Consider the following 21,576-nt stretch of genomic DNA (forward strand, 5'->3'; position numbering starts at 1 on the left):
CAATGTTGGTGGTTCAAGTTCTGTGACACTGTTCAGCCAGAACATGCATTGTGCTTTTGAGTGGCACTGTCCACATGGAGCCATTCAAATAAAAAATGGCGGACAGCACGCTACTGTTGGAGAGAGGGAAGGAGGGTGGAATAATGTTTTGACCAGTCAGAGTTGGGGTGGGGGGGGGGCGGGGGTAATGGCACTCAGAGAGAATCCTGAGCTACTGTTCCAAAGGGGGGGGGGGGATCTGTTTTTTTTCTCTAGGTCTAGCCCACATCTCACTTCCTGTAAACACCCCCCTGAGATCCTCATGAGCCATCTGGGAAAGACAGGAAGCTGATACAAGGAGCGTCACTGAGGCATCGGCTCGAACAGGACTGGGGGGGGGGGGGGGGTGTTGTGTGGTCAGCAGGGACACCTGACTCCAGACACCATTTTGGGCCCCTCCCCCCCTCCACAAAGACACTGAAGGAAGCAGAGCACTGCGCAACGTGCTCTATGCCAAGTCCCGGGGGGGGCGGGGGGGGAGGGGGGGGGACGGGAAGGCGACGTTGCGTCAGGGCGGGGCCAGACAGCCCATCCCAGCCTGTTGCCATGGAGATTCGGCCCTACGACAGCTGCCGGCGTGAGAATCGGCCGCCCCTCCCGGCCCGGCTCTGCGACCCCGCGGGCCGCTGGTTGAGGGCGGGGCCCAGGAAGTCCCGGAAGGACCCCACGTGCAGGCGGCGGCGGGCCAGCGTGGGGCGAAGGGGCGGGGGCAGCCGCTTGGGGTAGCCCCTGCGGTAGCGCAGGGACTGGATGTGCAGCAGGCGCTGGGAGTACTGCACCTCGGGCATGATGAGCTTCAGGCACACGTCCTGGGACGGCCCCGCCGGGCGCGAGCCGTTGTGGGGCAGGTCGTAGCCCACGATGTCCACCCGGGCGCTGGGCTGCCAGGGCCGCAGCTCCTTGTTGCGGATCTGGGTGGCGGGGCGCAGCTGGGGCAGCCGCCCGCCGAAACAGCCCCGCACCAGCCTGTCCCGGGCCCGGCGGAGGAGCCGCACCTCCCGCCCCACGCAGGCCGCGCCCAGGCCCGCCAGGCGCCGCCACAGGGAGGCGTTGAAGTGGTCGTACAGCTGGGCGTCCAGCGCGTTCCAGGCCCGGATGCGGGCGGGCAGGCCGGCGCCCAGGCTGCGGCGGGACCCGGGGCTGCGCATGTTCAGCTTGACGTACAGGACGTCCTCCAGGTCCCAGGACAGCAGGTGGCGCAGCAGCACCAGCGACTCGTCGAAGTGCTCGGCGATCATCACCAGGGAGAAGACCCGCTCCACCTCCCCGACCAGCGCCGCCACGTAGGCCGCGTCCGCGGGGGGGCGGTCCTTCTCCCCGCCCAGGTCGAAGGTCAGCGTGTTGCGGGCGTACATGGAGTCCTTCTCCTCCGGGCGGTAGTAGCGCCAGGGGTCGTCCAGGAAGGCCTCCAGGGAGCCGTTGGGCACGCGGCGGAAGCTGAGGCAGTGCTGGTTGTAGTAGCTGAAGAGCGACTCGAACATGGCGGCCGGCTCGCGAAGGATGGTGACGTAGACGGCGTCGGCGGGCACGACGCGGCGCAGCTCGCTGGCGTTGAGGCGCATGTGGCTGGCGACCACGCGGGCGGGCACGGTGTGCGGGTGCACGAAGCGGGCACTGAAGGGGCGCGGGTAGCAGAACTGGTGGGCGCACGCCTGCACCGGCAGCGCCACCGTCAGGTTGTGGCGCTCGGCGAAGCGGAACAGGATGTTCTGCACGGTGGTGCTGGCCGTCTTGTGCGTCTTCAGGAAGGCGACGCTGGTGTGCTTGGCCTTCAGCCCCGACGAGGGGAGGGGCCGCAGGGAGGGGCAGCCCAGGAAGGCCTTTATGGTCCTACACCAGGGGCACAGAGAACCACAAAGAGAGGTGCTGAAACGCAACGGAGACACCCGGTGAGCCAAATGAGAAACAAACACTATTTATTATCTACTTTTCAGAGAGAACATACATTACATAAGAACAATGAACACAGAATCATTATAGACTGCTTAATCTACATTACGTTACTCTTAATATAGTCGTAATGTAGACGTATTTGTTTTACCGTGACCTTTGTTATTGTCTTATTTAGAATATACTTTAACAACATTCAGCATGTACGCGTTTTGTCATTTTTGAAGCCGATTTGAAATTGTACTCTTAATTAGTATTTGCTAGTCAAGTGGAATTGTGGAGAGAGATAACGAGGGAGGGAGGAAAGCGAGACGGGAGACCGAGAGAAAGAGAGAAAGGAAAAGGAGTGAGAAAATGAAAAAGACAACAAGGAAGCAGAAAGACTTTGACGGATACGAATTAATGAGTTGTGACTACAGCTTTGAAAAGACACAGAATCTGGCTTTACTCGGCTCCGACAGTGTGTCCTGCAGTACAGCATTCAGCATTCACACTTTCTTTTTTTTTAGCAGTTCTCACATAATTTTGTTTTCCTGCCAGTGTCGTTCGAAGCTTCTGTGTTTTGCGGAAAGAAAAGTCAAGAATATTTCAGTTCTCTCTAATTATGTACTATTGTCCCCAAAAAGCCGCAGTGAACTCCATAACACCGGGGAGAAGTCAACTGCTTTCTTACACAGTTACCTTGGCAGTAGATTCACAACATATTTGTTTCAGTTATGTTCTGTTAAGCACTTTTGTGGTGCATCTTATGTACAAAGTCTACAAATAAAGTTATTATTATTATTATTATTATTATTACTGTTGTTATTATTATTACTGTTGTTGCTATTATTATTATTATTATTATTATTATCATCTTTTCCCAGAAAAAGTGGACAAATGGTGGGCAGGGTCCTACCAGCTGAAGTGTCCTCCGTGGTGCAACAAGAGGCTGACGCTACTGATCACCAGCAGAACCAGGAAGAACTTCTTCTGGGACATGGCTCTGTGTGGGAGAGAGAGAGAGAAAGCGCGAGAGGGAGAGAGAGAGAGAGAGAGAGAGAGAGAGAGAGAGAAAAAGGACAGAGACACAGGGAGAGAGGGATGGGAGAAAGGAGGAGAGAAGGGAGAAGTATGAAGGGAGTGAGTGTATGAAGAAATAATGAAGAAGTAATGCACACACTCCAGACGGACTCGGATGTGTTTGTGTATATGTGTGTGTATGTGCGTGCGTGTTTGTGTGTGTGTGTGTGTGTGTTTCTTTAGACATGAAATATACCAGCCAAATGCACACATTAAGGGCTTCATCATTTGTACACTGTTGGTACAAACTGCTCATGTCTCCCTCTCTCTAACACTCTTTCACTAAAAGTGAGCTGTCCCTTTTAGAGCAGGGCTGCCCGAACCCTGTTCCTGGAGATCGACCGTCCTGTAGGTTTTCCATTCAACCTTAACACTTCACACCTCATTCAACAGCTCGAGCGGGGGATTTCAAACTCAAATCCTGGAGTGCCACAGCGTCTGCTGGCTTTTGATGTGTTCCTGCTCTTAAGTGCTTAATTTAAGTCATTGCCTTGGCTAAAGGATGCTGGGACTTTGAGTTTGAGACGCCTGAGCTAGAGATCTTGTTGAGCTGCTAATTAGTGGAATCATGTGTGCCAAATTAGGGTTTAAAATGAAAGCCTACAGCATGGTAGATCTCCAAGAACAACGTTTGGCAGCACTGCTTAGAGGTATGTAAAGGCCCTCCATTACAAACTCAGCAGAAATACAGAATGTATTCAATATGTATTTTGAATATAGGACGGAGTGTAGCACAGTGGGTAAGGAATTGGGCTTGTAACCGAAAGGTCACAGGTTCGATTCCCGGGTAGGACACTGCCGTTGTACCCTTGAGCAAGGTACTTAACCGAAATTGCTTCAGTATATATATCCAGCTGTATAAATGGATACCATGTAAAATGCTATGTAAAAGTTGTGTAAGTCGCTCTGGATAAGAGCGTCTGCTAAATGCCTGTAATGTAATGTAATGTAATGAATAAAGCAAACTCAAACCGGCACTGTTCATCTTGGCTGTCTGCTTTGCTGGCCTCTATTGGTCAGGCATTGTAACTGCAGGAGCTGCACACACACTGAGAGATGCTACCATGTTTGGAGCTGCTTCCTTCACTGAGAACTGAGACGTGTACAGCGTGATGCTCTGTGTTAAATCGACTCATTTCACTCTCACAGAGCACCTTCACATTCTGTCAGAGGTAAATTAACACTGAACACGTTACTGAGTATGAGCGTCATGCTCTAAATGTGACTAACGGACTGACTCAGCCGAGGTGGAGCGCTGTCCAGATTTCAGATTTCACAGCCAATGTCTGCATGCATTTGCATATTATCTGAGTATGGTACCAGGAAGAGCAGCTCAATTTAACTGATTGGGTGCATGGATGTATTGCATGTACTTCGCTCCTAATATGGAGTGCCAAATCACAACCATACAAATTCATTGTTTCATTAATTAATTCATTCACAACTCCAAATTCCTTCACGTAGTCCACAGAATCCTCTGTATATTTGGGAGGGTGCAGACCCGCGCACATGTCGTCCAAAATGTGTGCACCCACTCTCAGTAATGAATCACAGCTACCACTGCGCTGTGGCCGACGTAGAACGGCAGTACAGAAGTGGTCCGGAATTTTGGTTGCTGTGCCCATATCCAGGAGAGAGCCGTAATATAACTAAATATCAGACAGCAAACAAGCCACAGATTAGCAGCTCACCTGGCACTACAATATGCACAGGAAGGGGTACAAAGCTGGGCCACACGCCGCTTGCCGTACCAACGTCTTGCAGTCTATGTCATCACCTGAATGGAAGGGTTTCTATCGTATGCCCCCAGGCTAGGCCTGATATAGCGGTTCCTGAATGTAGCTGAATTATCAACCGCGCCGACGCAGTGCCAGAATCAGCTCGGAGTCCCGTACTGTGAGGAAGAATTAGGAAGGAAGAACTTCATTTTTCCGTCAGTCAGAAGCCAGTTTAGGCCTCGGAATCCAGGTGTGCAGACTCTTCAGCCAATCGGTGACTTAAATTGAGCGCGTAAGAGCAGGAACACATCAAAAAACCAGCAGACACCATGGCCCCCCCAGGATTTGCGTTTGAGATCCCTGGTCTGGGCCCCATGAGACTCTTCACCAGTTGGCACGAGCAGGACGTGTCTATACACTCCCCAAACAGATGTGTGAAGAACAGCACACAACGTGCCAATTTTTTAAGCACACCTCCATGCCTAGACAACGACAACACGTTTTGTGTTACTTTCAACACTGTCTATGTTTAAAAGTGTCCCTTCGTAACAGATAAATTGCATATTTGTAACACAAAAGTAGGAACACAAAAAGGCGTGTTAGGGATGTTTCACACATTCTTTTTGAGAGCGCAGATCCTGGGGCCTGTGGCTACACTGAGATCAAGGGCCAGTTTAAGCCTAGTCCTAGACTAAATTCAGTTTTGAATAGAGATTCTTTATATAAAACTCAGTTTAGTCCAGCGCTAAGCTTTCTCTGTGTCTGTGATACCAGCCCAAAGTTTTTTTCAACTGGTGATGCCTCCTGAAAGTGCCACAAATAGCAGTTAATTGAGTCTGTCCAGCCTTGTCAGTAATGCAAGGACCCAGTCACTACAATCCAACCACAAAGGGGACAGCCACAGTCACTCAGGTTGCCCTTAAGTACCAGAGCTATGGTGCACCCTAATAAAAACCAGCCTAGTTTATATTTACTATGATAGTGTTTAACAAAATTAGTTTGCAGCAAAATGTTTCCATGGCCATCTACTATATCTATACCTATCTATATTTTAACAAAAGAAAACAGTGCACCTTACAAAAATGGATACATATACAATATATATACAATATACATACATATACATACAATACATACAAAATCAAAATCTGAGAACAGAATTAATTTGTGAATTCTCCAATATATTGTCAAGCGTGGAAATGTATTTTCTGATCTTGATAGTATATTTTATACAAACGTTTTTCAGCACGTTCCATGTCGATAATGAGCACCATCCAATGTTTGAAGTTGAAAAAAGGTGACCCGTGTAGAACTTTTGGAATGGAACATTCTAATAGCAGGTTTCCACAAAAAATGTCCGCTTAGGTTTTGCTGCAATTGAACTTCCCCCACCTTCAGTGCAAACACACAGTACAGCAGAGCAACAGGTTGTAATGAGCACGATCAGCGGCTTGTGATGGTAAGCCTCTGTCGTAAACACCATTCAGTTTAACTTCAGTTCTAATATGAATACAGAGCGGTAATGACAAACACGGTCCCCAAACCTTTGCATTCAACGCTCCCCCCTTTCTGCGATAGAAAACTCTGGAACAGCTCCTTATTACCTGAGAAAACCCAAAAAAAGCAGCATTTAACAGAACATTAAACAGCCAAGGCTCCACCTCTCATGGGCTCACCTGGCTTGATTGAAAACCTGATTACTGTAAGACACAACCACTGGCTTTCTATGCAGGGGAAAGCGAGGAACCAGGTAGACTGTTTTTTGCGTTACCTGACACCCAGAAATCAGGCACAATCGCACTACCTGCTGTGAAAGACCTTCACTTGGGGTAAAAGCTTTCGTTTAACTTTTGTCCAGGGTTCCCTCCACGGTAGGACCCTGGTGGTCAACAGTGACAATAGGATGAAAGCTGAATAAAGGTGTTGTTGATGTGCAACCTCAAAAAACGTGAAACCGTGTTGCTGTATGGTAAAAAAAAAAGCCTTTATAGAATCACGGTCTGATCATTAACCCTTTAAGGTGTAAGATCACAAATGCGGGATTAGAATGTTCTTAACTGAACATTCTAATGCTGATGTAACAATCATTACTGGTGAACGAAGTTCTAGAACATTGGCTTAGCATTTTGAAAAGAACTTTACAAAAAACACTGACTTTTCATAGGAGTAAGAGGGTTACAGGCACTCTTTGGAGGTAAATGGCTCCACTCAAGCACATTTAACAGTGATTACCTACTGCGGGATCTGAACTCGCAACCCTCTGGTGCAGCTGTTCAGTCTTTCACAGAGTGACAGGACAAGCAGGCTGTTCATAGCAGGTGGTCCCATATACACCTGTGGGGGGCACTGTTATATCTCAAATGACTGGTTCACCCAAATTAATAATAAGAGATTCAACTGCACTGTCACAGGTCAGGAAATAGTAGAGTTACATTACATCTTACTGTCTGGGACTCCTTGCAATGTAAAAGCAAAAAAAAAAAAAATCCAAACATATTTTTTTTTAAGGAACAGCCCAATATCACTCCTGAATGTGAATAAGAAAACAGACACCAGCAGCACATTTTATATTTGCTGTAACTGGAGTTGTGGTTCTGAACGCAGGACCCAGCACACAGAGGGATCAGGTGTTATTGAGAGTTAATAAGAAGGGGATTAAAGTGGCTCTCTGTCAGCGAGACCCTGTCCTGCCCTAGACCCCAGACACGGAAGAAAGGGCCTCTCTTTAATTAAACTGGCCAGGTTGGATTTCCTTCTCGATCCACGTGACAATGAGACAGCGGAGGGAGCCGAAACTGGAATCCCACGAGGTTATGATTTAGTGTAGCGGCCTTCACAATCTGCGCGTGTGTGTGTGTGTGTGTGTGTGTGAGTATGTGTGAGTGTGCCTCTCTGTGTGTGAGTGTGTCTGTGTCTACTTGTGTGTGTGACTGTGTGTGTGTGTGTGTGTGTGTGTGTGTATGTCTGTGTGTGCCTGTGTGTATGTGTGTGTTGTACAACATAGCTCCCGGGTTAAGTGATGTTTCTGTGGAATCTCATTGAATATCATGACTGCAGTGTTTGGTTTCAGAGTGTGAGACCTGAAGGAATTCAGCCTGCCTGTCTCGCTTGCCCACTTGGCCTATCTCATTCAATACACAAGGCCGCATTTAAATGCTTGAGAAAAATGGCAAAAACACAAAAAAACAAAATGGCCACCCAGGCGCTGCCAAAGCACTCTGGCCATAGTCTCGCCCCAGAAGGGAACGCAGGTCTGTGCATGTGCCTAACCCTTTAAGCCAAAAATTTGCGATGTGAAAAATAACGTTTTTGAAATATTGCCAAGAGGAGTGGCAGCAGCGTGGCATGTTTTCGAATGCTGTAATGAGTTGCAACTCATTACATCGCAAATCTTCGATCTGAACTGGGCTTCTAAGGTGTAGGACAACATTCTATCACTGATGTAACAATCACTACTGGCAACAGAATGCAACAGAGCTCTAGAACACTGACCTTTGACATTTAGGGGAAAAAAAGAAAAAAAAAACCCATATTCTTCAAAGGGTTAAAAAGCAACCGCTCTGGCTGATTGGGTGCTTGCAGTCTACCTGTATGTATGAGATGAAAGGGCATATGAAAGGACAGTCACCTCATGCACAGCTGGGCTGGGAGACCACAGAGGGACAAGAAGCAGCAGGGCAAAGAACTGGGCAAAATTGCTAGAGGAAAAAAAAGAAGCTGGGTATAAAAGCTGCTTAGGAAAGCATTACAAATATAATAACTAATTACAATAAATGAGAAATAATATCTTTTTAAAAAAAGCAAAGCACAATGTCTGTCCAGCTCATTTGGAAGGTGGGGGGGGGGGGGCACTAATGTGAAAATAATTGCTGGCTGATTACACCCACTCTGCAGGTCAAGATGGCTGCTCTAAGCCTGAAATAACATTGGATGCTGCACTAATGGGGTGGCTTTATAATTCTGACCAATGTGGCGGAAAAGAAAATTAGGTTCAGACTTATAAATAAAGGATATGAATTGAAGATTACACTTGTAAGGATACCTGCAACCATTGTCTTCAAAGGAATCCACAAATGTGTTGTATTTTTTCCCCCAACCCAGAATTTACAAAAAATCTGCGAACCCTCTCCACTGGCCCCTTCACAGAACACTTTTTAAAACATCATATTCCTGCAAAAAGTAACTGAAAAACAAACAATTAATGTATAACCACCTTCTTCATGTTGGGCTTGCTCATGATTACACAGTGCCCTGTGCACAGTTGACATGTAACCCTCCTGGAGAACATACTACATGCAAATTAAGACTAGAAATTACAAGATGGCTAGCGGTACGGGTGGTACATACTTATTATGCGTTTCTTTTTACATGAAAGCAGTTGTTCTGTTTGTTGATGGCCTGCCACCACACAGTAAACTTGCAGTTCACAATGCATGGCTACAATTAACAGTGCATTAGCTGTGACATCACAAAGGTGTGACATCACAACGGCTTCAAAAAGTATACATAACACCTTTATAAGCCTGGTGTTACTACTTTATAAAGCGTTCATACCTAAATGCAGAACTGTACGCTCCCTGCTTAATTTTTTAGAAACTGTTCACAAGCAACTGCACTCACCAAGAGACGCGTATGTCCTGAGGCCCCAAGGGCCAAATCAAGAGTGGCCTTCACCCCCAATATCCTGCTCTGCCCCCAAGCTAAATCCACTCGCCATCTGGGCAGACTCAGGGGGTGGAAGGGGGGAGCTTGTGACCAGTATAAGCCACATGTAGCAGAGCTGAATGGAGGTCACCCTGAATCAGGCTTCTTGGCCTGTTTGCGTCACATCCAGGAGGATGCGCTGGTTGCTAAGCAACGGGAGGCTGACCCTTACCGTTCTTCTGCGGTGGCTAGGAAGACCTCCAGTAGAAGTCCTCAAAGTCCCTCACCCACACACAGACAAATGCACACACAGACACACACGCACATTCAGACACACACACACACACACAAGCACACGCAAACTTAAACACAATAATGCATACAAGCACGTATGCTGACACACATGCACACTTTCACGATGGTAAACATACACCACACTTAAACTGTCATTTGTTTGCTTGGCAGGCTGTCTTACTGAGGCCAACTTTGCTTTCAGAGTACGTACGAAACAGCGGGATATTCCCTAAAGCAATTCAAGATAAGTACCTTATTCAAGTGAACGACAACAGTGGCTCCACCAAGGCACAGAGACCCGCAGCTGTGTAATTATGAGCCAGATTCTTAACTGTTAGCGCACAACACTTCCCCAACGCTGCTTTACCATCAGTCACCGGTGAAAATTACATGGTGGCTTAATGCACTCGGAGAACACACTCGCGTACATTTGCTTTGATTCGAAGGATATTGTTATGCGCTTGCAGAGACCAAAAAAAAAAGAGTCAAATCTGAACAAGTACTTATAGTCTTATATTTTGACATGAAATCTTGTTTCTATTGCTTTCCTGCTGAATAAGGCAAGAAGGCTGCCAGTGAGGTGAGACAGTTTGGCTCATTTTCGAGATTTGCCAGTGAGGAAATACAATTGCACTTGACAAGCAGAATGTAACTGAAAACAAGATGATATTTTCTGCTTGAGAGAAAAGAATAAGATTTTAAGGCTCATTGCAAGACTAAAACACTTGTTAAGACACACATTTTTTTGCTGTGTGTCCATTAAAGTCTGCATAGGAGCTGGTTAGGCCTTGGTTAGAAAGGATAGAATCTCCAACAGAGCATCATTGTCAAAAGCTGTAGCACAGTGACCAGGTAATTAGGCACAGGGGCCTTAGGTATAGGAATTCCACACTGAACTGAATACGAATGGTTTGGTCGGACCAAGTTCATGACAACATGCTGCAACATAAGGTATGGAATCGCCAAAAGGAACTGAACTTTCACGCACAGCCAAGCAACACAAAACAATTATACATCACGCCGTAATTTTCTAACACTCCAGTAATTTCCTCAGCATATACAGGGTTCAAATATAAATATATAATGCGATTGATTTTATATGTGTTGTTGGAGCAGATTGCAGCAGGAGTTCAGAACCTTGACAGGGTACCCAGCTTGCTCTTTTGGTCTCACACAGAATGACACGGGGTGTTAAGTCACTACATGGGTGGTCCTGCTGTGTTAAAGAGTCGCAGAGGAACTCTTACCCCCTCTGCTGGACCGAAAAGGAACTCGCTGTTCAGCGGGCCGCAGCAGAAAACGGCCAACTCCCATCTCGGTCCTTTTCTTAAACCTAAAGATCTGACTGTTGCCTGAGCCTTTAATGTCAAGTATGTACTTCTGGTGCCTGGAGCTGCTCCAAATGGGAGGGGCCTAGTTCCAAAGAGGCGTGGCCTAGTTCCAAAGAGAAGGGACAAGGTTAGGTTAGGGAAAAAATCTTTCTTTCCCTAGTTGCCCCTTATGAGGGCCCCTTGGGAAAGAAAAGTTTTAAGTCCTCCTGGGTTTGATGTTTGATGTCCAGTTAGTGTCTGTTTGCAGGCCCGATATTTCTAGTGCCTTAAGTCCATGATGAAGTAAATGTGCCACTAGGTGTGTATGTGAGTCCCTATGATTTTTTATGTTACAGGGTTACAGTTAGTGTTGCACTAAATTCCACCAGTTCGGAGCTAGGCCACTCCCCCTTTGAAGCTGGACTCTTTGAAGCTGCTCCAGGTGCCAGAAATACCCTTTGCCTTAGCGTGTGCGCTTACGCAATCATCCTGAACAAGAGCAACTGGAGGCAAGGGTCTGAACGCAACAGTAAATGTAAGCAAACGGGCGGGGCTTGTTCGGAAGCACCCCGTGCTGCCTCGCCACAGAGGACCCGCGAGCCCATTCTCACGTCTGGAACGACGCGTGCCTAAGCGGAGGCGATGACACAGCGAATCTCCGCGGATGGAACGAACTCCCCGTCCCTCTCCGAACCTCCCCCTCACTATCCATCTTCCGCCGTGGCCTGAAGACTCATCTCTTCAGACTATACCTAGAATAACCACCACCACCTGGTATATATATATATATATATATATATATAATATATATATAAAAAAAAAAATAAAAAACCTTTTCCTGTCACTTGTTACATGTTGCCCCATCCTGCACTTCTGGTAAATTGTATTGTCCTAATACTCTGCTTATTCTTCTGCCTAGTTTGGCTTTGCAGATGTTAGACCAGGATAGTGTTCTTTGTTCTCGGCTAGAAATAGCTTTACAAAATAAGTAATTGTACCTCACTGAACCCGTGTTCAGCAGTTGTCTACGATCATGAAAATGCACTTTTGTACGTCGCTTTGGATAAAAGCGTCTGCTAAATGAATGTAATGTAAATGTAATGTAATGGAAGGGAAGCCCCAGCGGCGGCGGCGGCGGCGGTGACGGCGGTGTCCCGAAAGCGCGGCTCGCTCTAAGAGAGATTAATTAAAGGGGCGGTCGCTCTCAGGAGAGGCTCACGGGTGCCGCGTCAGCGGGAAAGAGTCACCCGCTCTGTCGCGGGGGGGGGAACAGCCTGTCAGGGCCCTGGAGCCCCACGGGACGGCCCACAATGCCTTGCAGAAGGGGCTGCCTGTCGACAACTGCCGCCTAATCAAGTAACATTTGGGTCATGGCAAAATCGTGTCAGGCAGTCCTGGGTGGGCTTTTTTTTTTTCATGAATGTTGTGGTTTCATGAATAAATGAAACTATACTTCAACAGTAAGGGATTCGACACTGGGAGGGTTGTGTGTCTTCACCCCAGGCTACGATCTGCCCAGCCACTATGATTAGCATCATTGCATGCCCAGTAGACTCCTCATTACCTCCCTAATAACATTTAGCATAACTTTAACTAGCTCGCACTGGGCCAGCCAGAGGAGAATGGGCTCTCCCTGTGTAATTGGGTTCTTCCCAATGGGGTTTTTTTTTTCTTCCCACTGCTTTCCTGGCTGGGAATTCTTATTATTTCCCAGTTTTTCCTATTTCCTGCGATGCATCTTCGTTGCAGTGCAATTACGCCTGATTTGTGTACGGTCCCCGCTGACCATCGTCCGCTGAGCACATCTACAGTACACATTAAAAAGACGGCATGATAAAACACACAGGCAATCAAGTGTGAGTCCTTTCCCCGAAGAACGGGATGGTAGAATGCAGGTCTTCAGGGCAGTGAGCATGTCGTGCTCGGCGTTTGCATCCAATGGAAATGGTAAATGGACGCATTTATAGGTTTATCAACGCTTACAGTGATGCCTTCACGCCAGGCAGTAGGTTAGGGTCTGCTCAAGGACACTGATGCCAGAGTGGGTTGAACCGGAACCTCGACTGCAGACAATGGTCTTCCTGCATGTCGCTCCCAAAAGGGAGCCTGGTGGGATTTTGCGCAAAAAAGCGCCCCCCCCCACCCCACCCCCCAACAAGACCCAGTCCCTCCCAGCTGCGCCGATGTCGAAGGCTAGCCCCGGGGCTTTGCGCTCTGTGTGCTAACAGGGAGAGCGTTCCGGAACGTTCGGCTGGCAGAAAATCCGTCAGGAGCTGGTTCGATCCTCCGAGGACGCTGCGAGGAGCTTTTCCTACACAGATTGCGGGATTCTGAAAACTCGATGTGTGGCCAAGTGCTGACGGCATCGTCCCGGGAGCCGATTCTCAAAGGGTTACCAACTTGTGGGGTTCGATCGCAACTGCTTACATCACGTCTCTGACAGCCGTTACTTAACCGCGTCATTTAGCTCTCGCACACTGAACGTCAATGTACACAGCAACATTACTGGTGCTAAATCAACACTGGCAGTGTTAAATCAACACTAACAGTGTAAAAACATGTACTGTATAAGAGTTGTATGTACTCCGTCGGTTGATCGTGCTCTTTACATTTTTTGCTGTGTAGATCTAAAGTACACAATTGTTACACAATTGTTACACAATCAGGTTTCTGTGTTCACTCGCTTGGAATTAAGATCCAGTGAATTTTTCAACCTTAAAGACACACCAATACCACCACGCCACATGCTCCAGGACCAGGATGATCTGACAAAGTCAAAATGCAATAGTTGGGGGAAATTTAGTCATTTGATCCACACCAATAAGCATAATAATTGAAGGGATAGAAAACAGGCAAAGAGAAAAATACAGCGACACTTCTCAGAAAGCAAGCAACCGGCGATGGCAATGCAATGAAGCATTACTGTCTGTATAAAATACCTGTCCTGTGTGAAAAAAAAAAAAAAAAACGATTACTCACTATTATCAATGCAATTATTATTCGTGAGAATATATATGAGGGTCGGTATCTGAATGTGTCATTTCGTAAAATGGGGTGTTATGTCTCCCCTGCTCATAATTGAGAGCGACTAGAAGCCTGTTACGAAACCTCTGCTTGAGCAGCCCCATCTAATTATATTTGTGAGGCGCACTTAATCCACTCTCAGTTTTTTACATTTTATTATTTACAGCAATTGTCGACGTGAACGTTAGTAAATGTGGCAGTAAGTTTTGTGGAGCAGCCACCATTATCCTGCTAAGTGCTACGTCAACTTTATGTTGTTTGGCGAAGCTATACAATTTTGAAGGTTTTTCATCAGGGAAATATGACTGTATTAAAACACAGAAGCTGCAAGGGTGAAATCTGGTGGACAGCTTACATAAAAGAGAAATAATAATGACTGATTTTTGTCAACAGACATCTTGAGTCTATAGCCATTTGCATCAGACCTGGGTCAAATATGTATTTGTTTTGGATTCAGATATTCTTCTGTGCACTATTGATCTTGCCTGGTGTAATTGAGCCAGCCAATGTGACCAGAAGGCGGGGTTTGTACTTTTTGAGAGTATTTCATTGGTTCCAATACACCAGACAAGACCAGTAAAGCGTAGAAAAGTATTTGAATCCAAAACAAATAACTACTTGACCTAGGTCTGATGCAAATGGCTACAGACTCAAGATGTCTGTTGACAAAAATCAGTTGCGTAGACTGCACCTATACCTAGAGTCTATACCCAAGTCTGCCGAGGGGTTAGTCACTTAAAGTGCAGAGAAAAAAATTAAGTTTGGTACCATTTTGGTACACATCACATTTCAGGCTAAAACAAAGAGAAGGCCATTTAACACATAGAAAGGATGCAATAGCCTATCTTAAGCCTTATATCAATTTAATAACACAAAGTCACTCCACTGTGTAATAAAGGTGGTAAAATAGATTATGTGAAATTTTTTATTTGTGAAGGATTGTTTCATTTTAAAAAAAGCCTTCAATTAATTACTAAACAAGCCTACACTGATTTTGTGCTTTGAGTGAAATACCCCCCCCCCCCCCAAACGAATGTACAGAATGTTTTGTGGATAACTGTAAATGAGAAATCCAAGCAAAACAGAGAGGCAGCCATTAATCTGTGCTAACCTTTGTGTGATTTACATAACAGGTTCCGCTAACAGGCTGTATAGTCTCTGTTACTCATCCTTATATTATCCGTCCTCTCTGTGTCGAATCGGTTTCCGGCCGTGGGGATCGAACCACAGTGAAAACACAAAATCGCCACTTAATTCCCACTGACCTGCCTCAGCAGGTACCACGGCCGCCCGTAAATACCGAATCCTGGACGGTTCTCAGACCATTTGTCCGTCGCAGTTTTATCCTCAGCGGTGCTAACGCGGCCAAGCGGGGTAGTGTTTATGGCTAGTGTCCAGGGGGGGGGTTGCGGGGTCAAATCCCAGGCAAGGCTTTTGGCGGTGTCCTTTAGCGGGACACTTAACCTAACCTGTGATTCATTTCAGCCGCGTGTGCAAAAATGCAATCTGTGCAGGTTGTCCGAGAAAAAGGTACTGATTAAGACACAAAAAAAACTAATGTAATGCAATGGGGCTTGACCACCAATTGTTACTAGCGGAGAAACGGCCAGCCAGAACAGCCACAAGAAAGTGTGCTGAAAAGATGAACAAAGCATTTTTGAGATTTTCACCATCTTTTCAGCAGATTTTTTCATCTTTCCCTTTGTGAATACATTGTCTCCGAGGCTGTCTTTATCATCACTTGACAAGTGCTAACCTGCCCCTCAGTGTTATGCGTTGTACGACACCATGCTGGGTAATTATCTGGCCACACTGTTAAATTGCATTAAGTTCGATATGTCCATTCAGTTTGAGTGTAGCCTGGAAGTTCTCAGAAAAGTGCTCTCTAACAATCGGGTAAACACTTCAACAGCAATTACACTGTACACAGGCAGTCTGTCTACCACGGGAAAAAAATGTTTCCGTGGATAAACCTAAAATTTGTACCTCAATTTGTTACACCTATACTTTTAGGTTTTCTCAACTGAAATATTTATTTTATTTTAAATGGAACTAAACATTTTCAGTTGAGAAAACCTAAACAACGTAGGTGTAAGAAATAGGTTTATCCAATGTAGTTTTTTTTTTTTAGTGTACTTACAGCAGAGCTGTCCAACCCTATTCCTGGACATCTGGCAAACCTATCTGTAGATTTTCATTTCAACTCCAATTTAGCACACCTGATTCTACTAATTAGCAGGTGTGCCAAATTAAATTTTGGTGTGCTTCATTAAAGATTGAATGAAAACCAAGAGGATGGTAGATCAGGGCAGCCCTGACATTCAGAAATTAGTACTAAAATAGTATGTATTAAAATTTTCACTTAAACAAGAACACAAACCATAAAAAATACTGAGGTGGTGGAGGCTGTGTAGAGGGTCCCAAGAATATTAACATATCACGGATACGGATATCTCCCTCCACAATATTAATATGTGGATATTTATAGTTGTGAATGTAAGCAATGTGTAGGTCATATAGAACAGAGAAAAATGACATTATGAGGACAACAAAAAAGAAAGAAAATATGGATATTGAGCAACTGTCCCATACCAAGTATAGTACACTCAACATTCCCCAGAACTAAACTACTAAAACAATGCCGTGTAATTACTCATTTTCGGTTCGCTTATTTGTCATGCTACCGTGTAATGAGTGGACTGTCAGGTCAGTATTTAGGTAATTCCTAGAGATAAATCTGTTCTGAACAAAAGTAGCGGTATAATGACAGGATCCCAGACAGGGAAGAATCGAATCAAAAATACGCATAGTGGGCAAGAAGCCTAAAACTGTGCCTGAACTGCAACTCTGGTTCACAAGTAGGCTACCCTTATCAGTCAAACCACTGGAATTTCACGATCAAACGGCGAAAACGGGCATAAACCGGGATTAGACGGTCTAATAGAGGGTTTTATTTCTGATAAATAAAATGCACGCAGCTTTTTTTATCGTTGTCTTAAATAGGCTATCTGCATTTTACTTATTGAGCGATTAAGCGATTAGGTGATGTGCCGGTTACATTTTCAAATAAGGTTTATGGCTAAAATAATTCAATTGCAACATACCCCCGGCAAGCCAGTGTATTGCAATGGCTAAATCTACAGTATGCCCTAGATAAGAATCACGTATCACTTCAAATATAGTTAGCTTGCGAAATTCTGGTGGATGCAAGGAAATGACATGTAACATTAACGTTAATTCTCACCTTTGTCACTTCACAACTGAGAAAGAGAGGGTGGCTTTGGCTATTCTTCTTTATGGCTATAGGCTCCGTCCCTCTCACCTGCTTCAGGCTGTGTGGGACCCTGTTCCTCCTGGTAAATTATTGATTCACAAATAAGGCAGAATATTCGGGGAAAATGGCAGTAGCGCGAGAATGCATCGTTTCTTCTAAGCAATATTTCTGTCGGCGATTCGGTGCCACCACTGTCGCAGTCGCGAGATCGGAACTGCCATCAACATCCTCGCGATGAGACACCTCGTGCGCAAGCAAGTCGGTCAAGTCGCTCCAAACCGCTTTGCTTCAAATTGCCGATGCTCACGGAGGCGCGCTCACGCGCACATGTATACAGACACACACGCACACACATAAGCCCGCATGCGCGCCCGTGCACACGCACATCTTGATTCAAATACGTTCAGAACTCTGGTTGAGAACAGCGAGAAGCCCTGTGACATAATCACTCTTGCTGAGAAGTGACGGCATAGGCTTATATACCGTATGTTCAAGACGCATAAATACTTGTGAAACATAGCCTGTTTTTATTATCAACGAGTTGGTTGGGCCATTCTACAGATCGGCTTGCGCCATATTGCAGCCACAACTGACCTATAGGGATGTATAGGTGTCTTGCTTAACCTTCGTTGGATTAATGACGCAATTGCCCTTACAAACAGTTATTGTTGTTCCTATAATCTGGTTGATGTATTTCGGCAAAATGCATGCATGCATCTATATCCCAATATGCCACATGTCATACAGACATTTGACGGTTAAGGTTGTATTTTCAGCTGCATAATCCTGGGGCGATACAGAGCATATTCCTCACCAACCCATTCCAAACACAACAGCCTACTGCGTATGACATAGGACCAAGCTGTCCAATTTTAAATGATTTTCCTCTGCCATCGATCGTCACTCTTGCCAAAATGTGTAGTACATGCATAGTTTAAACAACAATACATAAGTCATATTTCATATTTGTTTAAAATAGTGATTAGAACTACTCAAAAGGTTTTATTTCACTGAGATAGCACACATTAATCTACATTTTTGTTTCCATATATTAATGTAAATATTTCCAGAGGTAAACGTTTTTTTTGTTGTTTTTTTTTTTAATGGATTGAAGAAAAGTGAAATGTAACCTAGTAACAATCACTACTGCACGCCCAACATATCACACCCAGCTATGACCGAAACTAAAGATGGTTCATCCTGTGCTTTATGCCTTAAGATCAGTCCTCACGACGAAGCAGTTTTTACAGCTCAAACATCCCCCACCACACCTACTGTTTAAATGTAACACCTCTCCCTGTATCTATTTATCTATTTATTTATTTATTCAGTGGGCCCTTAGCCAGGATGATACTAAAGAGAGCTGTCCCTGAACATATTCCCTACAGCCTTGCTCAGGAACTTGAAATGACACAAATAATTGGATTCACACATACACATGAATGAATGAACTGTAGTAGTAAAAAAAAAAAATGAACACCTAAGTGAACCCAGAACTATGTAAAAAAAAAAAAGTATTTTTACTGTAAAATGTTTGTAAAAAACCTTACAGGATTTAATATACAATAATATATAATAATGACACAAACTCATTATTTAATGGCTATCCCATAAAATAATAGGATTTATACAATTAAAAAACAGGATTTATGCAGTTTTTGCCTTCGTTAAATGGTTTTTGACTGGCAAAATTTCTGCCAGTCCTTTCACTGTTGTTTTTGTTTAGGGGGGATATATTTGTTTTTACGGTGGACAGGTGCCAGATTCTGTGTGTAGCTAAAACCATTTCGTTCCTTTTTACAGAGCTCCGCTGCAGCTGATGCCTTAGGAACTGCTGAAGAGGTTTCCTTCCTTATCCGCCAGGTTACCAGTATTATTCCCAATAGCTGAGCCTTTGGAGCGTGATTTGTCGGTGCAATCAGAGTAAACGATAGGAATGTGAGGCACATTACATGGCCAAAAGTGGACACCTGCCATCCAACATCTCACCCAAAATGATGGGCCTTGATGTGGAGCTGTTCCACCCTTTGCTATAACAACACTAAATATAAGGGGCCTAGCCCAAACAATGAACAACAGCCCCAAACCAAGGGGTGTCCAGATACTTTTGGTTATATGGTATATCTGAGGCCACTGTGTCCGGTCCCTTAGCCAACCATAGACAGAAAATACATAAATACACAAAGATGGGGCTGGAAAGTGCTACCTGACCTCCTGCACTGCCCTGAAAAGCAAATCGAAGTGGAAAACACATCCATGCTGTGGTCTGTCATTTATTTAATTTCTCGTCACCTGGACTCCGGCATTGGCTTTGTGGAGAAGAAAAGAGCAAACATGTGAATGGACGAAGAGGAGCAGGAGTTGCATCTGATGGGTTACATAACATGACACACTAAAAAATAAAAGCTATTCAAACTGAATCTCAAGGTCTAGTTCATGTCAAGACACACTGTGGTAATTAGACTGAAAATATTTTCGGTACTGATTCTTTCTGCCCCAGATTATTAATTTTCATTTTATTGTGTACATTGAAATTCCCATCCTGAATGATACTGAAATGTTGTTTTGTCCCGACTAACAAGCTTTCCATTCAAGGCTCCTGCAGTTGGTGTGGTGCACTTGAGCCCTTAAAGGTGAGAGCTGAATATATTGAATTTAGAGCCTTCTGCCTCAAAGAGGACTGCCATTGTCACGATTGGCTACAACAGGCTCCTCCCTCTTTCCTTCCTCTTCTGTTTCCTAGCAACAGCGATCTATTGCCCGGCTTGTGTGCCAGTCCTAGTCAGGAAAGGGTTCTGAGCCTGAAACCCCATTCCAACTGGATCGAATGGCTCTCTGAGCTTAGGATTAGCGGCAGAGCCAACAGAGCTTGACCGCTGCATGTCTCATACTTCGAGAAAGTATTTCGAACACACAAGAAAGAAGAAAAAAACACATGCTGTGGTTGAAATTTCACTGACTGGAAGTACATTGGGGTGGATTGGAGACCAAGGAGGAAAGAGTTAAAAAATAATGTGGGTTTCCCTATACTACCCCCTTGTCCTGCCTTTCTGCCTATAGGTAAACACATGTACCTCAAGCGCAGCATGTCTATGCTGCTGTGTTAGACAGCCGGGGTTCTTCAGCTGTATCGGTCCACGGCCTCACTGTTATGTCAGGACCGCACACCTGTGCGACTGAATACTGAGCAGAACAGATCAGAACAGAAAAAGAAGGTATCTTAAAAAGAAGGTATGCTTAGTTGCACTGATCACGGATGAAAAGTCAAGCACTGGGCCCCAAAATGTGATCTACTTACCGATAACCCTTCCCCTATACCCTCCTTGTGTTTCCTCAAAGACTTCCCATGAATAACTGCTATTATATCTGTCGTTTTGCCTCCCATTCCAAAGCAGTCAGACTCCTCCTCCTTTTGCTCTCTAACCCCGCCCCATACTCACCTTCTGCCCCACTGACTCAACACAAATTCCACTCCTCTGCAGTACTGACCACCCAGAGCCCTTCCACACATATTCATCCCCACACACACACACATTCACGCAGAACCAGACACACACAGACACACAAACACTCACACTGCACCAGCACAGACACATGCACATACATACGCACACACACACCCAACCTGCACGCGCACACACACACACACACACACACACCCAATCTGCACACGCACACACATGAACACACACACCCCATCTGCAAACACACACACACGCACTCACACCACACCTGCAAACATATACACATAAGCGCAATATTCACAAACACCCCCTCCACACACACACACACACACACACATACTCACACACCCCCACACACACACATTTTTCCCGAGCTCTATGACCCATCCAGTCAGTCACTGAACTCGGTCATGATCAGCTTAGATCTGCTGTCAAATGAAGCCTGTAATCCCCCAACAGGTTGGGCAGATCTGCCCCAAATATGCGGATTCACAGGCCAAATGTTTGAGTGTCCATATGGGGAACGCAATATGATTATTGATATTAATAACTGTAATCTTGCTTTCGAGACTGGTCATAGTCCCATCTCTCAAAGGGGGTTTTCTGAATCAAATAACACGCCAGTGTTCTCAGAAATACGGACAGCAATGCTGTCTCGTGTGGAATAATAGTATATAATCTCTGCAGATTACACTATGGAACACTATTTTAGTGGAATAGATTTATCCCAGACTCACAGTGAGTGCATATTAGAAACAGTCAGACACAGCACTTTGCTAGATCAATACTGTGCAATAATATGATTGAGATTAATAATTTAATCATGAAAAGCATTTCATTTACACATTCATTTTCCA

General features: G+C 45.3%; 1 protein-coding gene across 1 annotated transcript; it reads right to left on the minus strand.

The window, feature by feature from the left end:
* Positions 1-379: 379 nt before the first annotated feature.
* On the minus strand, positions 380-17,565 carry gal3st3 (galactose-3-O-sulfotransferase 3). Its single transcript, XM_064325752.1, has 3 exons — positions 17,226-17,565; positions 2,828-2,914; positions 380-1,869 (listed from the first exon to the last, which is right to left on the minus strand). Exons 2-3 carry the CDS (start codon positions 2,908-2,910, stop codon positions 600-602), a joined length of 1,353 nt encoding a protein of 450 aa, XP_064181822.1. The 5' UTR covers positions 2,911-2,914; positions 17,226-17,565; the 3' UTR covers positions 380-599.
* Between the last annotated feature and the right edge of the window lie 4,011 nt (positions 17,566-21,576).

This window comes from Anguilla rostrata, chromosome 3 (assembly GCF_018555375.3).
Source record: "Anguilla rostrata isolate EN2019 chromosome 3, ASM1855537v3, whole genome shotgun sequence".
NCBI lineage: Eukaryota > Metazoa > Chordata > Actinopteri > Anguilliformes > Anguillidae > Anguilla > Anguilla rostrata.